General features: G+C 41.2%; 1 protein-coding gene across 1 annotated transcript in view; it reads left to right on the top strand.

The window, feature by feature from the left end:
* Window positions 1-22,689, top strand: part of PDE8A (phosphodiesterase 8A) — a 109,477-nt gene that overhangs the window by 68,417 nt on the left and 18,371 nt on the right. The window contains exons 2-11 of the mRNA XM_026045802.1: window positions 8,959-9,015; window positions 11,319-11,509; window positions 12,629-12,685; window positions 14,612-14,669; window positions 16,027-16,115; window positions 16,335-16,413; window positions 16,964-17,101; window positions 21,049-21,137; window positions 22,474-22,525; window positions 22,621-22,663. Coding sequence (XP_025901587.1) covers window positions 8,959-9,015; window positions 11,319-11,509; window positions 12,629-12,685; window positions 14,612-14,669; window positions 16,027-16,115; window positions 16,335-16,413; window positions 16,964-17,101; window positions 21,049-21,137; window positions 22,474-22,525; window positions 22,621-22,663 — 853 coding nt within the window. The remainder of the gene's footprint in view (window positions 1-8,958; window positions 9,016-11,318; window positions 11,510-12,628; window positions 12,686-14,611; window positions 14,670-16,026; window positions 16,116-16,334; window positions 16,414-16,963; window positions 17,102-21,048; window positions 21,138-22,473; window positions 22,526-22,620; window positions 22,664-22,689) is intronic.

Genomic DNA, 22,689 nt, shown 5'->3' on the forward strand with positions numbered 1-22,689 from the left:
TGAACTGGACTCTCTGAAAAGATAGCATAGCAGGAAAAGCTGCATTTGACTTTGAAGAACCAAAACTGTTCTTACTGCTGGTTTTCCATTGATAAAGGCAGCTATTTCTGCAACCTATGTATAGAAAACCATTATTATAGGGTTTAAAGTTTTCTTCTAAAGTACATGCCAGATCATTTAAGCTGCCGGTTTTCTCTGTAGCATAAGATATAACTCCAAATGTTTTACRGCATGGCCTTACCACACAGAAATGCTTGGCTGCAGTTTAGGGAGCATTCCAGAGTGGGCAAGCTCCACAGCCTCCAGAGGAAGATTTGTGCCTATGTGGCCTCTATGGAGAAGCTTGGGCCTAAGGTGATAATTTTTTCAGTCAGAGCAGAACCTGAAGGCAGAGCCCAGAGAGCCCTCTGCAGTTGGAAGACTGGTGGTTTAGAGTATTTAAATTCAGTGCTGATTAGTTATAAAAGCATCTGACAAAATGAGGCCCAAGGGGCACGGACCAGTTTCAAGGGTATTCATGTCTCCAGGGTTGCTAAGACCTGTACAATTCACATTTTTTATCTTTTAATGTGAACAGACAAGTAGATTAAGGGCAACATCCTCATGCACAGCAGGGTGTGGGKTGTCCATCCAAGAAGGGTCTCAGAGTCAGGGAGACGCTCCAGCAAGTACAGCCTGCTAGATTTGGGAACTTAGTGTTGTGAGAAGACTGTTTTCCATTTGATATCGTGATCCKTGGATAGAAAAAGTCAGTGTGGTTTAATGAGTAGATGACTTTCATTTTCTGGCTTGTTTGCAATTTATTCAATTCCTTTTCTATGTATGGTCCATTAAAAGTGAGGARTCATGGTGTCAGATTTGCATAGTCGCTTTGCTAGAGTTTTACCTGCTTGCCTTGGAACCACATAATGCCGTGGTTTACAGTTGYAATCTGAATTGGGTTTGACTTGTCAGAAAGCATCAGTTTTGATGTTTGAAATCAGTGGCATTTTGCAGGCATTGGGCATTGTTGTGCCAGCATTGCGTTTGCTGCTRCTGTCCATGGGCTGGGGAACGCGGGAGATGAGGAGAGATGGGGAGCCAGTCAAGGGGCACTGTGAGCTCAGGCCCTTCCAGGAGCTGGGACCATCTGTCCCTCCTGCTGCTTCACTTGCCCTGTCTGCCAAAATGGAAACGGCTGCRGTTTCTACCTCTGTGAGCATTCAGATCCCTGTAAGAAGAGTACTGTAGGCATGCTCGGTGGTAATATTTAGTTTATTACTTGAATATCCTACTGAGAACTCAACCCCCCCCCAAATTATTCGCATGATCTGTGTTAAAGTTCTGACCTTTAACAACCGTAGGGGTTGCTGACTGCTTTTTACTGCTGTAATCGGACAGTTTACCACAGTGGGCCACCAGTCTGGGCCAGAGGCCGCCCAGGCCTTACCACATCACAAATAACCAGAGGAGTCACTTTGGGACAGCATCGTTAGTTTTTCCCAACAAAAATGAAGCGTTTTGCTTTTATTAACACCATACAGTATGATAACAGAAATTTCCTGTAACGATTAAGGGGAGAATTTATAAAAGAGGCAAAATGGGAGTCCGCAGTTGTGTCTAAGTGTGCTAGAAGGCAGGGGACCTGATTTCATAACAGTGTTTCTCCAGCTCTGGGCTAATTTAACTTTACTTATTGCACTGGAATAACACTGAAGAAATGCAATAGGGAATTAGGCCCAGATTACAAGCAAAGAAACAAACATATATAATGCTGGTTGGCATATGTAGGCTGCAGGGAAGCGGAACGCGGAGCCAAATGTCGGAAGGGTCCTCAGGACTGCTTCTCCCTCACTGAGATGGACTGCTCCACCATGGAGGTTGAGCTCTCTTCTTTTGTGATGAGATGAGCAGCCAAAAGTCCAGGAYGGATTTGTTAGGTAGATACCTGTTTATTCAGGAGGCCTTTGGGATCGGTTAGGATCAAATCCTTGCTTCAGATCTCCAGGAAGGTCAGGACTGGTGCAGTCTAGTCCTGGATTTCTCTAATCCTCTAATTAACTTAATGAGAAATTTGGTTTTCTTGAAACCTTTCTCTAGACAGACTAGTGGAAGATGAGGAAAAAGGTTGGTCTTTAAGACTGATAAATGTGAAGTTAGGGGCTCAGGACTAATGGGGTGAGTCTAACAGCCTCCTCTGGCTGTTTGGCATCGCATTACATTCAGTAAAGGTTTTCATCTGGCAAAACTGCAAACTRTCCAAATTCTGCGGTACTAGTGAAGGGACAGAGGCCAGAGTTTGGCCAGTTTATAGAAAACTATTCACCACTGTTTTTAAATTTAAGAAATGGATTAAGGAAACAGAGTGTGTAACCCATTTGCATGCATTGCCTGTTGTTAAATGACAGCATTACAGAAAAAATTCTTACAGGAATGGCTTTTAAACAGAAAATAGATTAAGGAAAAAAAGATACCACAGCAGAACCTTGAGTGGTTTTTGTACCTGTAGCTGTAGATCTAAATCTGCATTGTGTTGTTGACAGAGATGTACCAGTGTGAACCAGATTTAAATTAATGTACATACTAGATTTTATCAAAGCAAATTGTTCTGAGTCAGAATGCTGTTATTACGTAAATTATTGAGCCTGACATTTGTCTGCATCTTTTATGAAACAAAAATAGGAAAAAATGTYGAAGGCTGGAATTAACAGCTTTCATTTAGGCTGAACAACAGTTTGGGTAAAATTTAGCTGCCATTTGAACTCTCTGTCTGGATTTCTGCAAGGCGTGAACTGACTGCTTGCAGTTTAGGGTCCTTAAGAGCTCTTCTTACCTTTGCCCTTGAGCGTGTTGAGCAAAGGCAGATAACCTTGGACGCTTTGTTCCCTCTTTCCTTCAGCATGTTGTGACCTCCAAACAGCAAGAGGGGATAACTGCGTGGGGACAGACTCCCACTTCATTTACACTGGAATAAATCCAGCATATTTTCTTTGTATTCAGTGGAGTTACTAGAGTTACTATGAAATTTCATTGTTGCTGAGCAGGTCAGAATTCAGCCTGTAGACTATATATATATTATTTTTTGTCTTCTAATAAACCCTTGTGTTTTGTGCAAAGATCTGGTAAACCAGTGCTGTATGTAACTTGTACTGCTGATATGTATTATAACCTAATGATACCATGAAGGAGCATTTAAACATGGTGTTAAGTATGTAGCAGAATATAGGGAAATCTGTGGAAAATAGGAAGCTGTGAACTAAGAAGTTTTGAATTCTCTCCTTAAGCAGATTTTCACTGAAAAATAAGTAGGTAAATGACCGTGGGTTGTATTAATATTCATATATGTCACAAATGATGAAAGTTATAAAGAAAGAAGAACGTGAATAGTCAAAACCCATAGCTCAGAGTCATTCTGGCACAGGAACGTTGGCCCCATCAGGTCACAAAGTCCCTTGTGTTCAGGGAGAAGCGCAAGCTGATCTAAGTGTGTGGAGCAGATTGGTGCTGTTATCGGGCCAGCTGGGACCCGCTGGGTTAGTTCCTAGCTCTAACATCCAGGTGTTCTTGCTGGAGGTTTTTGAGAAAGGGCGTCATCATCTGGGATTCACATTTCTGCAATGAATAGATCCTGAATCGGGGAAAGGTCAAGRTACAGTCCAAAATCTGAGAGTCCACTTGAGCTTTCCCTCTCTAGGGTGGTAAATYTGCACTTAAAACAGCAAGCTGAGAAGAAGAATGTTTTTCCTTTTTCTTCCTTTGTAAAACTCAACTCTTTTTTTTAGAATAATCATAATTCAAAYTATTTTAACATTCCTAATGCTCGTAGCCCCTCTTGATTGAAACTATCTGCATGTTTCTGTGTGAACTCCTACCTTTGCTGGTTAAGTTGTACAACTAGTACAGAAYTTAAGTATATGGTTTAAAACAAAATAAAACACATTGTTGTGTTGTGATCAAATATTGATCCAAGTAAAATGATGAATTTTGCTGGCAGGAGCCCATTGAGAGCAGTGCTAAAGCCCCACGTCTAATCGTTGCAGTTATCCCTGTCACGTGAGGATGAGTCAGRGCCTTCAGCCTGAAGTCTTCATTGGAGCAGGCAGTTACTTAGCGTTAAACTATTAACAGAAATATTCCTCCTGTTGTCTGCTCGCACGAGGCAGATAGCAGCCGTACAGCAAGAGTTTCCATGGCTAATCCGCTCGGCGAAAGTTTATGTCACTTCTTGTCATCGCTAATCCGCTCGGAAAAGTTTATGTCACTTCTTTGTGCAAGTCAGTGGTGGGGGGAATGGGTGGCTGCTTCTCCTGCAAATGCTGATTTGGAAAAGAGGAGAGAAGCAGCAGGAGCAGAAACCCTTCCCGCTGCTCCTCGGGGAGGGACGGGGCCGTCGCTGTGGTTTGGGGGGAGGTTTGAGGGGAGCCACCCGCTCTCCGGGGCCAGGGGCTCCCGCAGCAGCCCTGGCTTTGCCTGAGCGTGGGCCGTGCACAGACGTCCTGCAGAAACATCATAAAAAAAGTGATTTAAGAAAATTGGCCTCAGAATGCAGTGGGTTGGCCTATCCCTAGCCGGAGCGTGGTAGTTAACATGGAAGGATTTGGGGTGTGGGGGGGCTGACTCTGCCCTTTTGGGAGGTTTGCTCTCCTTTCCAATTAGTCCTGGCAAGAGAGGCATTTGGAGCAAGCCAAGATATGAGAACTGCAGCAAACAGGAAACCTGTGGGATGCCACCTCTTTGATGTGTCCCACACTCTGACCGAGCAGTTCATCACCATAGCGAGCGTGTGGATCAAACTGGCTTCATTTCCACCCTTTAGTCCCTGTTACATTTCTTCGCTGAGCAAACTCGTTGAAGGTTTTCCTCACTAAAGGAGGAAAAAATRTAGCAGTTGTGAACAGACCATTCCTCTATGTTTGGTTCCGCTAAGATGTGAGAAATGACTCACAGCGAGAAGTACTTTAGCAGGTTATGTCAGGTCAGTGTTGAGTTGGTTGTACTTTAATCTGATCAGTCACAGTTGTTTGGGTCTGTCTGTTTTAAGCTTCTTCCAGTTGTTTTTATTTACCAAACATTCACTTATCTCCGGACACTGGAAACACCAAGTATTTCAATCAGCAGTTTCGGTGCTTGCAGGGTAGTGGCTGCAGCATGCGGGTCATTCATAGCCTTGCACRAGGCTGGGCGCAGCAGTTGGAGAAAGACCTTCCAGCTTGGCAGGAATCCTGTACGTGGCTCATCCTGTYGCCTTGAGAGGTTCTCGCCTTGTGCCAGGGCCAGGCCTGGTTTCACAGGGCAGAAAAGATGCTGTTGGAATAGGGCAAAGCTTTAGAAAGAGTAACAGGCAGCCGTGGTTGAGTGTGTTCAGAGAACGTAAAATGGCCGCGCTCGCTGTGCACCAGCCTTTGAAGCAGCCTGCASCTGATTAACTGCTGTCTCCCTCAGCAGAGCGATTAAACCCTTGATRCTGGCATAGCCAAGCTGCGCTTAGAGCTGCCTGCAGGTTCCTTGTCRGCAGCCGGCTTCACACGTCATCTCTCGCTCCCCGAATCCAGAAGAACTGGGCTGCAGTTGTGGTYCCTTTTGGGCATGTTTTATAGTCCGTGGGCTGCCTTTTCAGAAGGCTGAGGATTAATTCCTATTGCAGTCTATTCTAGCATTTCTCTTTTCGTGCTCATGAGCCCTGGTGCCGTCCTTGGGACAGAGCAGCAGTGGGGCTGCGCTGAGCCCCAAAGCTCTGGGGTCTGCAGCAGGACCCTCCTTACCCTGTCGGCCTGAGCGATGGGCTGCCCTCCGAGGCGGCGTTGGCTGAAGAAGGAGTTTCTAAAGACTGTGTAGTCAGTAGGTCGGGATGTGCTGGACTTGGTGGCTGCCGCACGTGCAGACGCTCTGGTTACCCCTGCAGGTTGCGCTGGACCTCCTGGGCAAGAAGCTCCGCTCAGTTGTGGTCAGTCCCAAGAACCTGCTCCTGGCTCTGGGCCTGCTTTCCTGTGCTCTTTCTTAGGGGTTGTGCCCAGMTGGCAAGGCTGGCACGTGTGCCAGTCAACCTGAGGAGGTGCGTGCGTCCCCTCTTCTGAGCGGGCACGTCCTTCAAGGCAGAACAGGCAGAATGTGCGMGCGGCTGAGGATGTGTTTGTGCAGTTATTCTGTGTGTGAGCTTTGCCTGGGCTTGATTTTATTGTAAGCTTGAATTAGAGCTATTAGGTACCATTAGCAGTATTTTTAAAGCTCATTTAGTTCCCTGGTAGTCAAGAGTTTTTGCTAATCCTTGCGGAAGCCTTGACAGTAACATGATTTCTGACACAGGGCTTAATGAGCAGGTCATTTCTCAGTGCTACCAGCTGCACATATGAAGCTGAAGTGGTTAATCAAGTTATTTGAGCAGATTTCAGCAGGATTAAGAATTAACTGGACTTCATCAAATTTTCCAGCTGAGATGCAGAACGGGGTTTTTCTTCTACTCAGAACAGTGAGTTAACATGTAACAAAACAGGTTATTTCTTTCAGGCATAGCTTGTAACTTAAGCTTAAATGGTGCATACACAGGTATTTTCAGTGCAGAAATGGCCACAGGTTGCTGGCACAAAACTGTTTTCCAGAGCRTGTGAACTCTCTGTAGAGCAAATCTTAATTTTCTGCTTGCAGTGAGGCAGCCTGTCACCTCCCTGGAGCCGAGTTTTGTGTTCAGCCTGAGCAGGGTTTGGCTGTATGTAAGAGTCCTTCAAAACACAATGAAAAATGGTATTAACCTAAGCAAGGCTGCACGTGACAGTGCCTGGCTCCAAGTGTGAATTTTGGGGTCCAACCTGGCTGAATGATCWGTGGTCACAGTAGGACTGGGCCTCTGGGAGCAGGAGATGCTCAGGTCTGCCTTGGACTTTATCACCAGCCTTTTAATCCTTCGATGAGTATTCATTCAAAAAGCTTTTAAAGAAAAAAAGCTTCTGAAAAGCCCTGGCTGGCAGTGCTGTGTTTATCTCATTATTGCTTCACGTGGATTAGGAGTGAGACAGTAGGTTTAGATATCCCCAAACTTAAGTGAAATTCAGTTCTGGGTCTGAATCTTTTACCTGGGACCCATCTCCTGGTGAATCTGAAACCACTGCTCTGTGCTGGCAGCTGCAGCACACGAAATAAATATTCAATGTTTTACTTGAAAGGGTGGTTATGGTAAAGGGAGTGACTGTAAAAATGGCATCTCTTGCTCAATGGATATGCTCCCTCTCCATCCTTTGGGTGTTTGTGCTGAAATCCTGCTGATCTGCATTAAATGTTTGGTATGGTCAGTGTTGCAAAACCAGTGACACTGTGGTGAAAAGAGCTGAATTTGGCTCTGTGCATCATCGGTAAAAGTATCTGCTGTTTGCTAGTGCAGATGTTTTATAGCTGGGTGATGAGCCAAAAGGCAGAATAAAGCAGCTTGATTTTTTCCTACTAAAGAAAGATTTTCAGTCCTGAAATAAGAAAAATTGCTCRGAGGGTGTTTAAACTAAGCCAATCCAGTCCAGAATTGCCTGAGAGAGTAAATCTGAACCCCCCTTCATGGCATTTTAACATCAGCCCCCTTAAATAACATTGTCAAACACCAGTTTCTAGGGTGTTTTGCAGGCAGAATGTTGGCATTTTTGCTTGACTCATGCTTCTTGTTCATTTAAAGCTACACTGATAAATTCCAAGTTGATCCAAGCAAGAGTAAATTTGAGGGCTGAGCAATGGAGCAATAAGGTTGCAGGAACAATAGAGCGTGCAATTTTGAGAGATTTTTCTGTGGCGTGTGGGATGTGCTGATGGTTCCTTTAAATTACTTATTGGAAAAAAATCTAGRCTGCAAAGGAATAAATCCACTCTTCAGATGTGGTTTTACTTTGAAAAACAACAGTGTAAAAATGCTACCTTTGTGCTCCCTAGATCTTTTCCCTGTGCATGTGAATCCAGAGATGTCTTCTATGCACTGCATTGCCAAAAGCAATTTTCTCCTGATTTTTTGCTCCAGATACCTTTAAAGAGTCTGTGCGTGAAAGGACCRCTGGTTGAGCTCTGTTGGATTTCTTGAATCACCAACATTGTTGATTTCTGGTTTTCATTTCTGAAATGCAAGCAGTGTTTCCCGTTAAGCACACGAAGGTGCAGGCAGTTGCCTCCCCGGGCTCTAACCTGCAGGGTCCCAAAGAGCCTCCCTCCATGTGCCCGAGTGCTTCTCACTCCCTCAGAGCTTCATTCCCAGCCCGGCTAGCGCTCCAGTCWCGCCGCTGATGATTAATGGTATCAAAGAGCTCACCTCTGATCGCTGAGCTCCACTAGTTGAAGTGGGACACGAGAGGGCAAGATCCCAGCCCGGAGCTTGGATCCCGAGCTAGCCGTTTGCCTGTGTTGTTCGGACGGTGGACGCGCTGGCTCGGGGAGGCGTCCCGGGCACCGCGGCCTTTGCAGCAGGGTGGTCACGTCGCAGTCGCGAGCTAAGCACGAAACCCTCGCTGCTGTGAGGGATGGAGAGGGGAAGGCAGCCGTGCAGCCTCGGAGAAATTACATTCGTGTCCTTTTGTGTCGCCCTCAGGCACCTGAGGCTTGTGAAATTCTAAAAGTTGATTTACGCATTTTGACCATTCTCCTGTGGATTAGTTATTTATGTTGTTTAAAAGAAAGCATTTTTAAATGCTTCCGTGGTTTGCTGAACAGTTGAGGTAACACAGAGGGTACAGGAAAAGAATACGTCTACTAAAGATTCATGACTAATCCATTACTTTGTGTAAAGTAACAATAAAAAAAGGACTTGGAATATAGCATGTTGCATTGTAACTGCCTTCACTCTGGTTTGAATATAAATTTCCAAAAGCTGACCAAGATCTTCGTGAAGAAGCAGCTTCATAGCAACAACAATGTATCTGTGAGCCAGGGGTGAATGTCTTCTTTAATGTGGCTCTTTTTTCCTCTTCCCTGTGTGTGTATATGTATTCATATCATCCCTTTTTTTATTTTTTCTAGGCACCAGTTACAGATGTGCAGTTTGGCCCTATGAGACTTCATCAAGATCAACTTCAGGTAATACATTTCGCAATTTAAACTGGTCTTAATTTCCAAAACAACATAGAAGTTAACTTCAAAAAATGTGACTGTCCTCCAAAACTTACTCCAAACATCTCTCAAGTGATAAAAGTAGAGCTATCTACTGCTGTATCACTTAGCTTGTAATCAATTTAATATGTGCCGTGTTTTGTATCATACAAGTAGTCATTTCTCAGAATCCCATGTCATATCAAGGCAAATGTCCTGTCAAAGTCATCATTGTTGTTACYATTATCACCAATTTTGCAATATCATCATAAAAGATATTGTGAACTTGGCAAAGTGATTTTTTTCTTTATTCATTGTTGACTCACATCCTCCTTTATCTCTTTATTAATAAAGGCTTCATGACAGCTGTCCCCTTTCTTCTGTGTCTGTGATGTCTGTGATAGGGGTCAGGTTTGTATATACATAATTCCTGTGAGCAGCCTCTGAAAACTTTCTTATATCCCAAGCAATACTGAGCCATTAGCAGTCCAAGCTGTTCTTGAGTCACTAATTCTCCTCTTGGATGAAACTCATGAGTGGAAATTATCTGGTCCTGCTGATYTTAAATCTTGAAGATTTATCTTGAAGAACTGCAATTCAGCATCCTCCTCAACTATTGCCAGAATAGGCAGTATTACTTACCATCAAACATTGTATCTTAAGATACATTTCATCCAAATTTTTTTCCAGTTAAAAATTGGACATATTTCTTGAATATTTCTGCCTCTTTGGTCATTATTAATGATATTACTGGTGTTGTCCAGTCACAGGCCACTCAAATTCTACTAATTAAGCCTCTGCTGGCAAGGCGGCAGGAAGTAGTAGTTAGGTAACATCCCATTGTGCCAAAGTCGATCATCCAGCCCAGACCTGCTGACTCTTCTGTGCTATTGCTGAAAACCATTCTTCCACTCCTAAGAGTGTTATAAATTAACTTCACTAAATATAGCCCAAACTATGATATGTTTTTACAAACAGTTTAGCAGGTTGCTATAAAAGGAAGCTGAACTAAGTGGGTACAAAGTCCTTCATTCTGACAAAAATATGCACTACATGGAAACATTAAGATTTACTGGTAGACATTCCACCAACCTGGTCCAAAGTGTAACCAGCACTGGCATTCCTAAAATTATCCAGAAGATAAACGGCCGTGGGATGTGGCATGAGTTACACATGCTCTGCATTATTGTCTGACCAAAATATATATATGTGTGGTATGATTAAATTACTGAAAGTTCGGTGTCAGGAGACAATAGGCCAAATGCTGATTTAATTATCCATCTTTCCCAAAAGACTGCATATACTGACTCATCCACAAGCAGCATTAACATAGATCTATAATCCGCCATTCTGACTTTTCTTTCAGACAAAAGAAATTTTCCTCCATAAAATATTACCCTGATGGAAAGCATCAATGCTTCAGTKGAAGTCTTCATCAGCAGACTTTATGTTCCTCCTTATTTCTGTGGCACGTTGCATCCTAGAATTTGAAATGTGTCAAAAGAAATTGGGCTTGTATCATGTTTTGGGGCATATGTAGGCATTGTGCTCATTCTAAAAAGACCAAGATTCACATTATTAGCAATTACACAGCAAGTTATAACAGAGCAAATACTGGGTTATAGATCTCTGTCTTCCAGATCTATTTCAGCAAGAGCAGTCACCTTCTCTGGTATAAATCCTGCAGCAAGCTTTCATTCCAGCATGAGTTCATCTTGTCCAGCCTGTCTGTAGTCCCCAGAAGACTCAGGGAATGGGCTCAAATGGGTAGTGTTTRGGGGGAACTAGGATGACATGAAAAGGAAAGGACACTTTGTGCCATTGAAGCACCATTAAAAATTAATTCATGTGAAGTTAATCATGTTTTGGTGAGTATTGCAGGGGGCAGCACTGGAATGGGCTTTGGACAAGGATAAAAGCCAAATAAAAATGGTAGGAAATTTCAGTGGACAATCATAGACTTCCTGTTATTTTTTATACACTGTTTGAAATGTAGACATCTAGTTTTAACTGCCTGCCTGAGCTATCTCAGTAGCTAATGAAGAGAAATCTACTTCCCAAAGCTGTTCATCCCACATGGGTATAAGTGATTCAGGCAGAATATTTTGTTYTCTTGAAACACCTCTGTATAGAGGCCATTATATAAAGCAATAGTCTGTAGAAAGCAAGTCTGTTAAAAATGAATTAAGCCTTGTAAGACTTTCATCAAAATGTTAAGAACAGGCAAAATCATAGAATCTACTATATAAATAAAATTTGTTAGTAATGATTCACTGTTTGCCTTGAACCAGGTACTTTTAGTGTTTGCCAAAGAAGATAACCAGAGTAATGGGTTCTGCTGGGCATGTGAGAAAGCTGGATTTCGGTGTAATATTGCCAGGACACCTGAATCTGCACTAGAAAGTTTTCTGGAGAAACACCATGAAATTATCATTATTGACCATAGACATTCCAGATACTTTGATGCAGAATCGTTATGCAGGTAAGCACTGTTTTGGGGTAGTTAATAAGCCTATGTAGTTAACACATCATAAATGGTCTGTTGCTTTGGTATGACYTTTTCTATAAAGTATATCAAATACAGATTTTGGGGTGCTAAAACGTTTGAGGCTCTATCTATGGTACTGTTGAACCTCAGCATACAAATTCGTTGCTGTAATTTCTTTTTCAAATACCTTTTCCATGTTAACACATCTAATTATCTGCAAAGATCACAAAGTGCCATCAAGCAGTTTCATGAATACATTCCCTCCAGTAGGCATTTGCATTCTGAACTTTTAGAAATTTGTTTTGCTATTGAATAACTGCAGAGTGCAATAGCAGTGTTTTGTGCTAACACTTCTCTGTCTGCAACATTCAGAAAGCTGCTATAAAGAGCASAGTTGCAAACCCTCTCCAAAAATACTTGCAGCATCGCTGGAAAATAGGAAAAAAGGGGAAAGGATTTTTCTTTTTGCCTCTGTACAGAGACTTGATGGGGAGTGGAGCCTCTTTTCGATGACTTTCCAATGAAATATCCCTTGGGAATGTGTCTAGACTAAATAGCAGACTGTGGGGTGGGGGCAGCGGGGGCGGATTATGTCCTGTGGGTGACTGGTGGGTTCAGGGCACTGGGACAAAGGCTTTTCTCCTTGTTAAAATAAAGTAGTAAGATAAAATCTTTGTCAGCCAAGGACTAGATAGCAGTTCCTCCTGTTACATTTTTACCACACTGTCCCAGAATGAAGTAAAATGCTTGTTAAGGCAGTGAGGCCAAATCCTTCAAATGAGTCCTCTGCTGTGCACGCAATGTCAGTATGAGCTTTGGGCCATTGCAGAGAGGAGAAATTTTTCTATTTCCCCACTGAGAGGAGTAAAGATGTAGATTAACATGCAGTCCTCTGCCTCCCYCTTCCCCCCCTCCATTGAGTCTCAGACATTGCTAAATTAATTCTTCTCTCTTAATGATCCAGCAGACTTGGGATTTGATTTTGTTTTGTATTAAAATAAAGCATTTAAAGGAGAGATAATTTGACTTGACACCATATGAAGATGCTGTAAAGTCATGGTTGCTGAAATGTGAGCTTAAAAAGTGCTAAATGATCTTGTTTTTTATTTTAAGGTCTATCAGAGCAACTGAAGTCTCAGAAAATACAGTCATTATTGGTGTAGTTCGAAGGTAAATATTCACATCTTTATTTGCACATGTGATCTACAAAATGTAAACCCTATCACTGTAAAAGCAAATATTATGTTAGAAATTTTATATTAAACTGTCTTACAGTGCTGGGGATACGTTTATTCTGTGCAGATTTTCAGCATCCTTGGCCACAGGACAGGGACAAAATTTTTAATTTCTACTTTTTACCAAATAGATCGCACATTTTGCTTTTTTCTTTTCCTACTCATCACTGGAGATTTTAAGAGCATGATTCAAGCAACCTTCACAATACCATGTCCTGACCCATGAAACTGCCTCATAGATTTATATTTTGACATTCTTGGAAATAACTCTTTGAACCTCTCTGAGTTTGTGCCTCAATCTGATTCATCCAAGCACAAATAGATCTGTAGATTTACAAAAGAGTACTGGTACAACGTTGTCAGTATTAGGTAGCACCTGACCCTTAGAGATTTTTAAAATAAAGTCAAATAGACTATATTGTGATGTGTCAGTAGAGCAGTGCAYTCTTCCTCCTACTACTGAAAACATAACCTTTATATTATAAAATAATATAAAAGTAATAAACGTGTTTAAGTTAGTTTGGCATGAAATWAAATAATTCAAAACAATTTCCTCAAATGACAGTTTTTAAAATTTCTAATTCTTAGAAAAAAAGACAAAAACAATTCTGAGGTGTTAAAATTTCCCTTTGAAAATCTTGTTTTTCATTACCATCCATACTGTGTGAAAGACCCTAAATATTTCAAGAAATTCCATTGGGAATGTAATCTTTATTGTGTTAGAAAGTCTTACAGCTAAGGTAACAGTAATTTCCAGAGTCAGAATTGCCTCGTAATAAAGTAATACAAAAGGCAAGAGGACTGTATTAGCTGTCTTAAGATAGTATTTCCCTTCTGGCTGCAAGAAGTGTATTTGTGAAAAAGCCCGATATTTAGCTAGTAGGATGTGGAGGTTCCCCCCGTGGGGATTAACCTCCTTCATTTCCTGCTCTTCAGTTGCTCTGGGCTTTTTGTTCCCTGACAGTGTCCTCTGTGTCCTCTGTGCTTTTAGGGGACAGCACTACCAGATAGTTGGTGTGAGGAAGGGGGATACTTTTCTGACAGTGGGCTTGTCTCCCCTCTTGATCTTGGGCAAACCTTGTCCTTGTCTAACCATTGGCCTCTTAATGTCTGGGAAAAAAATAYGGAAAACAAAAGCAAGAGATGCCATAAGATCTGAAAATTAAGGTAAAAGTGTATAAAAGCTATTGAAGCTATTGTGCCACCTGCTAAGCTTGACCTGCTTCTATTGCTTATTTATGGAAATTTAATAGAATGACCTTGCTTCCAGGTCCCATCCATACATTCGCGTATGTTGGAGTGTCTTCTARTGATTAGAATAGCCAGGTTTGTCAGGTACCTTGTTTTAGCAAATATCATCACAAATTGGCCTAATAGAAAGCACTGGGTCAACACTAGAAATGCCATCCCCATTCAGGCATCTGGAGTTGCCCACCTAAGATTTGATGTACTCAGATAACCTTGRTTGCATAGACTTTGAAGTGCATCTTTAACTAGGGACAATATATCAGAGAAYCCAGTACAGAAAAGGAAAGAATAGTTCAGCAGTCTAGCTAATTATTTTTTTTCATCAAGCATTACTGCTTTCTGTGATGTAAGAAGCTGATTACTTGCAAATAGAAAAATGTTGACTTTATTTAAATAAAAGTAAGGTTTTTATTTTAAATTAAAAAAATCTATAGTAGCAGTATTATGTGGTATAAATTTTTGATCAAAAAAAGATTTTTTGGGTCCAAAAATCCTAATTTTTGATCCTAGACGTATGAACCTATAGTATGCTTCCTGCCTATAGGAATGTTAATGGCTTGTGAAATTGGCACTGAGCTGATTATAAAATAACTTTATCATCCTTCTTTAAAAGGCACAGCGATCGTGAAGAGATATCAATATTGCCCCTGATCAATGCTGGCTTCACAAGGGTATGTATGTCTTGCAATCCACAAGATTGCTCTAACGTTCCTGAATTTTCAGGCAAGAAGCTCAGAGATTTGGCTCTCAGTGATCATCTGTGTCRGTAGTCAAATCTGTAAATCTTTTTTATACTGCTTGTTGTTACCTAGTTCTYATTTTTTTACACCAGTAGAAATAGAGTAATGCTGACGAAGAAGGTAGAGGTTCTCAGGAAGTGTTAGAAGATATTTCTACATTATATATTTATTTCAAAAGAAGTATATGATGCATTAACTGCCAGCTTTAAAAAGAGATAGTAGACAGTGGCAGGACTGAATAGGTATGGTAGMAGAGCAAAGAGTAGATTGCAGGGAACAACAGAATGGGCTGTAGGAAATCTCTTCCATCAAAAGCCAATTCACATCTGTAAGCAGGCTTCAGACCTTGTCGAGCTCTCCTATCTATTGTTTACAGTCACCTGCAAACTGTTAAAGTTGAATCTGTTCCTGCAAAGTGTTAAAAATGAATCTGTTCCTTGGCAACTATTCCAATTAAGCAGAAAAGGTGCTTATTAGTGCATCGGTTAAGTGGATTCCTCATTGCATTAAGCTGACAATGGAAAAAAAAGTACATGATTTACATTGCAGTCTGTTTGCAACTATTTGCTTATTTGTAGTAAGGTCCTAAGGCAGGAAATGCTAAAGCCTGAAAATAACTGTACTTACATGTAAAGATTTGTTTCAGTGGGCACATAACTAAATAACTGTCCTTGGCTCTGTAGCATGAACAAAAACTTAATGTGCAGGTTAATTCCTAGTAAAAATTAGATGTTTCARAAAAAAATATCTGAGAAGGTTTTGAGGTCAGTGCTACTGAGCTTATACAAGGTCTAGAATTGCTAACTGTCCCACGGCAAGTGTGCTTGTTGGAAGCTTTACCACCTTCTTACTGTGCAGCTCAGGGTATCAGCAATTTGAAACTCGTAATGGTATCAGATTTGATGACTTCAGACAAATATGTCTTTTAATTGTTGTTTTAATTGAGACAAATACGTCTTTTAATTGTTATTTTAATTAAATAACATGAAAGCTTTGTTCACAGTGGTGTATCTTATATATTGACCATGYTGATAGTTGCAAAAACTCAAGAGATTGGTCACATCCTACTGCTATGTCTTCTTTTTTTGTCAGTTTGTCAGTTTTTCCAAATGTAGCATCTTGAAGATTTTTCTTGAAGTYCCAATAAATAACCTTCTCACACTGCCTGCGTTACAAAATGTTAGGTTTTGGCATATATTTTGTTTATCTAACAAGCAAAAGAAAACAGCCTCATACACTTGTGAATGCAAATGTGTATTAATGAATATCTCTAACCTTTTATTTGCAGCGATATGTAGAAAATTCTAATGCAATGGCCTGTTACAATGAGCTGATTCAGCTGGAACATGGAGAAGTGCGGGCACAATTCAAACTGAGGTAATCTCACCAAAAACATCAACATCATAAATGCCAATTCAGCCATCTGCTTAAAATTGCATTTATTTTACTGTATGCTTCTTAATTATAAAATGTCCATTAGGAAATATGTTAATTGTTAAAGTACATCTGTATTCAGAATGGAGTTAGCTTGTTATCATATAGAGTAGGAATTACATGGATTAAATCTGATGAGATGTCTTTCTTTTTTGTCTACAGGGCTTGTAATTCATTATTTACAGCATTAGAGAAAAGTCAAGAAGCCATTGAGATCACAAGTGAAGACCATGTAATACAGGTTTGTTCCAGTCATTTTTATAAGTAGAGAAAATTACTCTGTGGGCTGACTATTTCATCCACAATTACACTTTTTATTTATGGTAAGAGAATTGAACCTAACCTTTTTTTTTAAAGAGATTTTAAAGAGATTAGAATGAATTTATGTGCAAAGTAGAATTTCTTTCATTTTAAAATATATTGCCTAAACCAAGTCAAATTTAAAGAATATTTTCTCTGAAACAATAAGAATCTACCTCTTCTCTCTCTCTCTCTCTCTCTCTCTCTTTTTTTTTTTTTTTTTTTTTTTGGTTGTTGTCTGTCATAACTCTATAGGTATCTAATACCCAGCTTTTGCTATAATTTCCCTCTCTTTGCTCACAAGCACAGACTGCAGGGTTGACAGCGTTTCTGGTTTTTGCTTCACAAAGAAAAATCACCTAGGCATCTCTCTTAGAAACAATACATACAATATTTAGCTCAGACTGGGATACAGATCTCTAGGTTTACCATAYAGGAATTCTGTTGTACTTGAAGTATTCTGTTTAATGTTTCTTATTTTCATTTCACAGTACCTCAATCCTGCATTTGAAACAGTGATGGGCTATCAAATAGGTGAATTAATAGGAAAGGAATTAAATGAAGTGCCTGTAAATGAAAAAAAAGCTGATTTCCTAGATACTATTAATTCCTGCATAAAGATAGGAAAGGTGAGTAATAGTTTCATCTATTTCACTTATAGTTTGCTACCTGAAAAAGTTAACATTTTCAAAGGATGACATGTGGCATAACTAAGTTCACAGCACGTGCAACTTTCTCACCCGAGCAAGAAGAGGAAGTCAAAAACGCTTGATTTCAAGGACTCTTCCTCTTAAGCTGCTTGGAGAAGCTGTGTGCTTCATGAAAATGAGTGCCTCACTGTGTTTCCTTAGCATATATGCTGCATCTTGCAAAAGGTTTGGGAAGATTAAGGAAAAATGGGAAAATACAATACATCCAGTGAGATGCAAATGAGAAATGAATCGCTTAGGAATATTTCAGCATTAAATGTGGAAGCTGATTTGTATGTTCAGATTGTAAAAGGGCCAGAGGAGATATTTGCAGTGTTACTGGGAGTGACAGGCAGTGTCTGCTGCCAACATCTGTCCTGTACTTCTTAATGGCACGGGAGCTCTCTARCGGGTGTCCCTCAGGACCGGTTGCTGCACTGAGAAAGGGCAGCTGGCTTCAAGGGGTGTCATTACAGAGGCACCGCCGCTGGCCTGGTCTCCGTGACGTCCCTTTGGGAGCGTTGTGGCACCAGCGTGAGGATGTATCCAGGAGCTCCCATTTGCATCTTGACAACAGAGTATAAATGCTTCTGATGTCACCAAACGTATGTGTCATCGTACCCCTATAGCAAGACAGATTATGGAGGTGGCACAAAGAGATGTGGGAATTGGTGGGTTTGCGGATGCGTCACGGCCTGTGCTCAGACCTGAGTCAGGGCAGCTAAATGKGTCGCACTGCCTGTGTGCTGGGAAGCACCACGTTATGGACGTGGCGCAGGGAGGCGCGCACATGAGTCAGGGCCGGCGGGGACGCGAAGGCAGYGGCAGAGCTGGGCCGAGTCCCGCGGCGCGAGGCCGGTGCTCACACGGGTGCTCGTCAGCAGGAGCCGCGCGCCGGCTGCGCACAGGGTGCGTGTGCAGGCAGCACCAGGGTGCCAGGCACTCGTGTGGGCATCGGCCTTCGGCAGAGACCTGTTGCTCTACCTGCATTCTGGTGCTTCTCACCTCTGCTGCCTGGCTGAAATGTGTATAACAGAAAGCTAATGTTGGGGTGGAGGATTTATTAAGTTGTAATTCAAATACACTGCACGTGTCAGACTTTAAAACCACAACATCAATTCTCAAGATATGATGTGGATCAAATTTTTGGTACTTTAGTGTGCTGATAAACTGTCTTTAATAACGATGAAGTGTCTAAGTCTGTGAATGATAGAAATTAAGCCTAATCCATCACTTCTCTTGTACCATATTTTACTCTTGGCTCTAGGACTTCTAACTGTGAAGGYAAAAGAAATATTACTTAAAATTTATCTGTCTAGAGCAGCTTGAACTGTTTTAAGTGGACAGTACTATTTACATATTGTTTTTATTTATCATTGAAACATTTTATGGTATGCAGTGTATGTAGTCTCATATTTACATGTTAATAGAAAAATGATTTACAAATAAAATTCTTACAAGACAGGTCTGGTTTTACTGTGTGGAGTAGCCTTTGAAATACTGCAGCCCTTGGAAGGTGYGTTCGTTTGAGTCAAGATGTTACAGCATTTTCTGAGGTGCTTAACTTGAGTCCAGATGATTCTGACTTAGTCTGTGTGTTTACACTGTGATTTCTTGATGTCCTAAATGTAAGACTGCTTTGCATTAGAAGTCACCTATATATTGGTTATGTAGATTATAACATGCTGAAAAAGCCAGCTGTCTTCTCTGGTATTTTCCTCTGATTTTGGCTTTTATTTTTGGTTTGAACAAACTTGCCAAATAACAAGAATAATGGAAAGCAGAATTTTTAATTAAACTGACCTTTGGAAAGTCTGCATCTATTCTTGGAGTGAAATGTAGGAAGATGTACTCCTGCAGTATGTTCCTTCTTGTACTGACAAAGATGCAAACAAGAGTTGACAGACATTATACACCAAAATTACTAATTGGATGGAGCACAGCAATCCTTGGCTCTGAATACTCTTTCTTTTGGCCAAAAAACAAACAAACAAAACAACYTAAAACCGTGGCAAGTTCASTTTGTGTTACTGTAGCTGGCTAAAATTTGCAAGCAGCCAGAATTACTGAAAGGCATTTTCAGCAGTCCATACGTGAGGAGTTAAGAACCAGGGTGCAGTTTCTTTATGCGTTTGTTTCTTGATTCAAATCACACCCATTACGATGAATTGTGCTGTTCTGATTCTCTCTGGCTAGAATTCTTGCTGCCTCTGCTCTCTGCAGCTTGACACAAAGCTCTTCATCACGGTCTCTCTTCTTCTGAAGTGAGACAGATACCTATCGATCAGTCAGGCGAGGCGCTCGCGTCCTCGCCGCTTKGGGAGCTATTTGCGAGGCAGGTATCTTTATAGAGGGAGTGGGAGAGCAATCAAGCTCTGTGATAACGGTCTGCGGCAATTCCTGCCTAGACTCTAAGTTCCTTTCTGTGAGATTGTTTCCCTGACGTGCTCMATTGCGTTTGCTCTAGTGTCTGCAAGTAGCTCGCTGGACTCTCCTGTCTAGTGCGAGAAACCCCAAATCTCAAAGGAAAGGCAGACCAGGGGGTTCCCTTGCTCTGCACAAATGGGTCATTTCAGTAGGCAGGTGAATACCAGGGCCTGCTGAAGGAAGTCTTAAGCCTTAGTGTTAATTTCTGGCATGCAATATAAAGCCTGGAAGATTTTATATATATATAAATATATATATATATTTAAACTGTACAAGGTTCTCAATCTGCATTTGATCCTCGCACACCAACTCATGCAGAAGAGCCTGAGCACTTTTGTTGTGTGGCTGCAGTTTAGTCATAAAAATGAGCCTGACTGGAGACATGTCTTGCGGGGTRGCTTGTCTCTGCTGGGTTTCTGACAAGGCTCTGTGAGAGAGCATATGGTGTTCTTAAAATATGTTTAAGTAATGTCCCTGTGAGAACTTTATATACCAGCAGGAGCTTGGCGTGGGCCTCCTGTTTTCCAGAATTGTGATGACCTTTTTCCTCACACGTTTCCTGCCACAGTTTCACAGGTTTTAGAAATTCACAAATTGAGAAGTTTGTTGACTGTGGAGAGGCATTAGAGAATAGCTGCAACCTGTCTTGAGCAGCAGGCACCTCCAGTGCTGGAATTATCCAGTCGTCACCTTAGGACTTCATGCCTGGGTGCATTTTCTGTGTTTATCACCTGTCTGTAGAGATCCATTACTGATCCCTAACTTATCCTGGTTGGCAGGAAACTATTGATATGCATGTTTTTAATTATGAGAGCATTGGATTTTGTGAGGTTTGCTTTGTCCTCATTTATATTCCTCGTGCAGCTTACTGGAGGAAATACTGTGTCTCTTTCTGAATTTGCTGTGCACAGCCCTTTCCTCTGACAGATCCTTGGAAAAACCTTCCATGWTTTTTTCTGCACAGCCTGTCACCACACAGCTCTCTGTGGGCTGCAGTCTTTATGTGTTGGCTCCATTGGAATAAATGCAAAACTGTTCCCTCTGTACCTGTGCAAGAACAGTGTCTTTCTCAATTTTTTCTGCTACTGTTTATATGATTATTTGGAGTTTAAATGATTTAGTTTTATAAACAAAATGCCTGGTTAGGAGGAAGACATTTCTGAAGATGACTGTAGAGACCTCTGATTGCACTGAGGTGACACCTGAACCAGCATCACCCTCACTGCATTGCTCTTTTTAGCATATGGTCCTCTGACATGTTCCTTGCCTTTGACACCCTTAACAGTAAATGATAGATTTTGTGTCATAAGGCAATATTCAAAGAAAAAATATGGCAAACTGCAATTTTATTTCTGTTTTATCTGGCCATTCCAAGGGTGCCAAGTGAAGAATGTGTAGAAACCCATTCTGAGTTTGTCGATTGCATTTTGAACTTCCTTCCTCCTGAATTTCTTTTGCAGGAATGGCAAGGAATGTACTATGTGAAAAAGAAAAATGGAGACAGCGTACAGCAAAATGTGAAGATAATACCTGTCATTGGACAGGGAGGGTAAGTATGAACGCTAAAGCTGTGACTTAGGTTTGATTCAAGGCTTGGTTTGGTTCAGCTGCYTTCAGCAGGCATTGGATTATCCTGTTACTGAGTCTGAGGAAAATTTATGCAAAGAAGGGAGACTTAGACCTCTGGATTTAATTCCCTGGGACAAAATCTTGCTGTTTTCAGGGAATTCTGCTAATGTGCTTCAAAAAGGAAGCCAAAGACACAGATGTGCTCACTCATTAGTATTACTCTTCTAATTCTATTCTTCACCATCCTATCAACCTGCGTCCCGCCCCACCGTTGCCCTGCCACGGTGCCCTGCTCAAGGCTGTTGTGTCTTTCTGTGACAAGGTTACGAGGTGCTTTCATCCTTGCCAAAATTCATCTGCAAGGATCTCATCCTATTTAAGCATATCTTGATTTTTATGCAGTTTTCACTTGGCCCCTGAACAGAGCATTTAGAGCACACTAGAATAGGTTAGTTATGGGTAGATTTATATTAAGACCTCCTGTGGATCAGCTCACATGCAGTTGCAATTTCAAAACCCTCCAAGGCAATACATGCATTAAAAGAACTACCCTTTATCTTCCAGAATCCCTGCTGCAGTGTATGTTGTTCCTCTGCTGTCACATTTGTTTAGAAAGGTGTGTCTTGTCATGAAGGAAAAGCTGAATGTGGCTGTTACATACTTTAAGATGAGCAAATGCAGTTTTTAATTAGAAGAATTATGGTGTTTTGATTTAATCCCTTAGAAGTAACTCATGAGCTCTACTCTCCATTAGTAGAGTGAAAACATCTTTTTAACTTAAGATGCCAAACTAGTAAGACCGATATGTATTACATATACTGTTGCTTGCAGAGAAATCTAAGCCCATTTGAAGCTGACCTAGAAAGTTTTTGGTGATCAAGGCTGCAGTTTGCAATCTGACCGCTCTGTCATAAAATGCTGTTGAACGTTTGGGATATTCACTCTGCCCTGTTCAATATTTCTCAGTTATATCATACCTGAAATGTGGCCCAGGAGAAGATGGAGGGGGAGGAGGTGGGTAGAAAGAGGAAGGAACAGTCTTTGCAAAAAAAAAAAAAAAAAAAAAAAAAAAAAGGAAAAAGAAAAGTTTCCAAATCTGTATTCCCCATCCTGTGCTGCAGAACTGTGGGGTTTTTGTTGTTTTAGGGTGTTTTGCTTTGTTTTTTTTTTGTTTTGTTTTGTTTATTCCCTATCAAGCCTTCCTGACAGAACAGGGTTTGTCCTGCATTGATTTGTTGTTTTCCACCATTTTGTGCATCAGCCCGAATCAGAGCAGGGATTTGAATGGTAATTAACACATTGTTTTTCGCCTACAGGAAGATTAGACACTATGTGTCAATTAGTAGACTGTGCAATGACAACAATAAGGTAAGTGAATGTGATACTTCCTTTAGTTTAAGCCCTAAATATTACAAAGGAATGGGAAAATTCTAACCAACTGCTTTTCTCATACTGTTTTGTAGGCAGAAAAAACATGTGAACGTGTTCAGGCTGAATCTCAGACAGGTAATGGCACCTCTCTTTTGGCATAA

This window comes from Nothoprocta perdicaria, unplaced genomic scaffold, assembly GCF_003342845.1.
Source record: "Nothoprocta perdicaria isolate Ctin4 unplaced genomic scaffold, notPer1 scaffold_41, whole genome shotgun sequence".
Classification (NCBI taxonomy): Eukaryota; Metazoa; Chordata; class Aves; order Tinamiformes; family Tinamidae; genus Nothoprocta; species Nothoprocta perdicaria.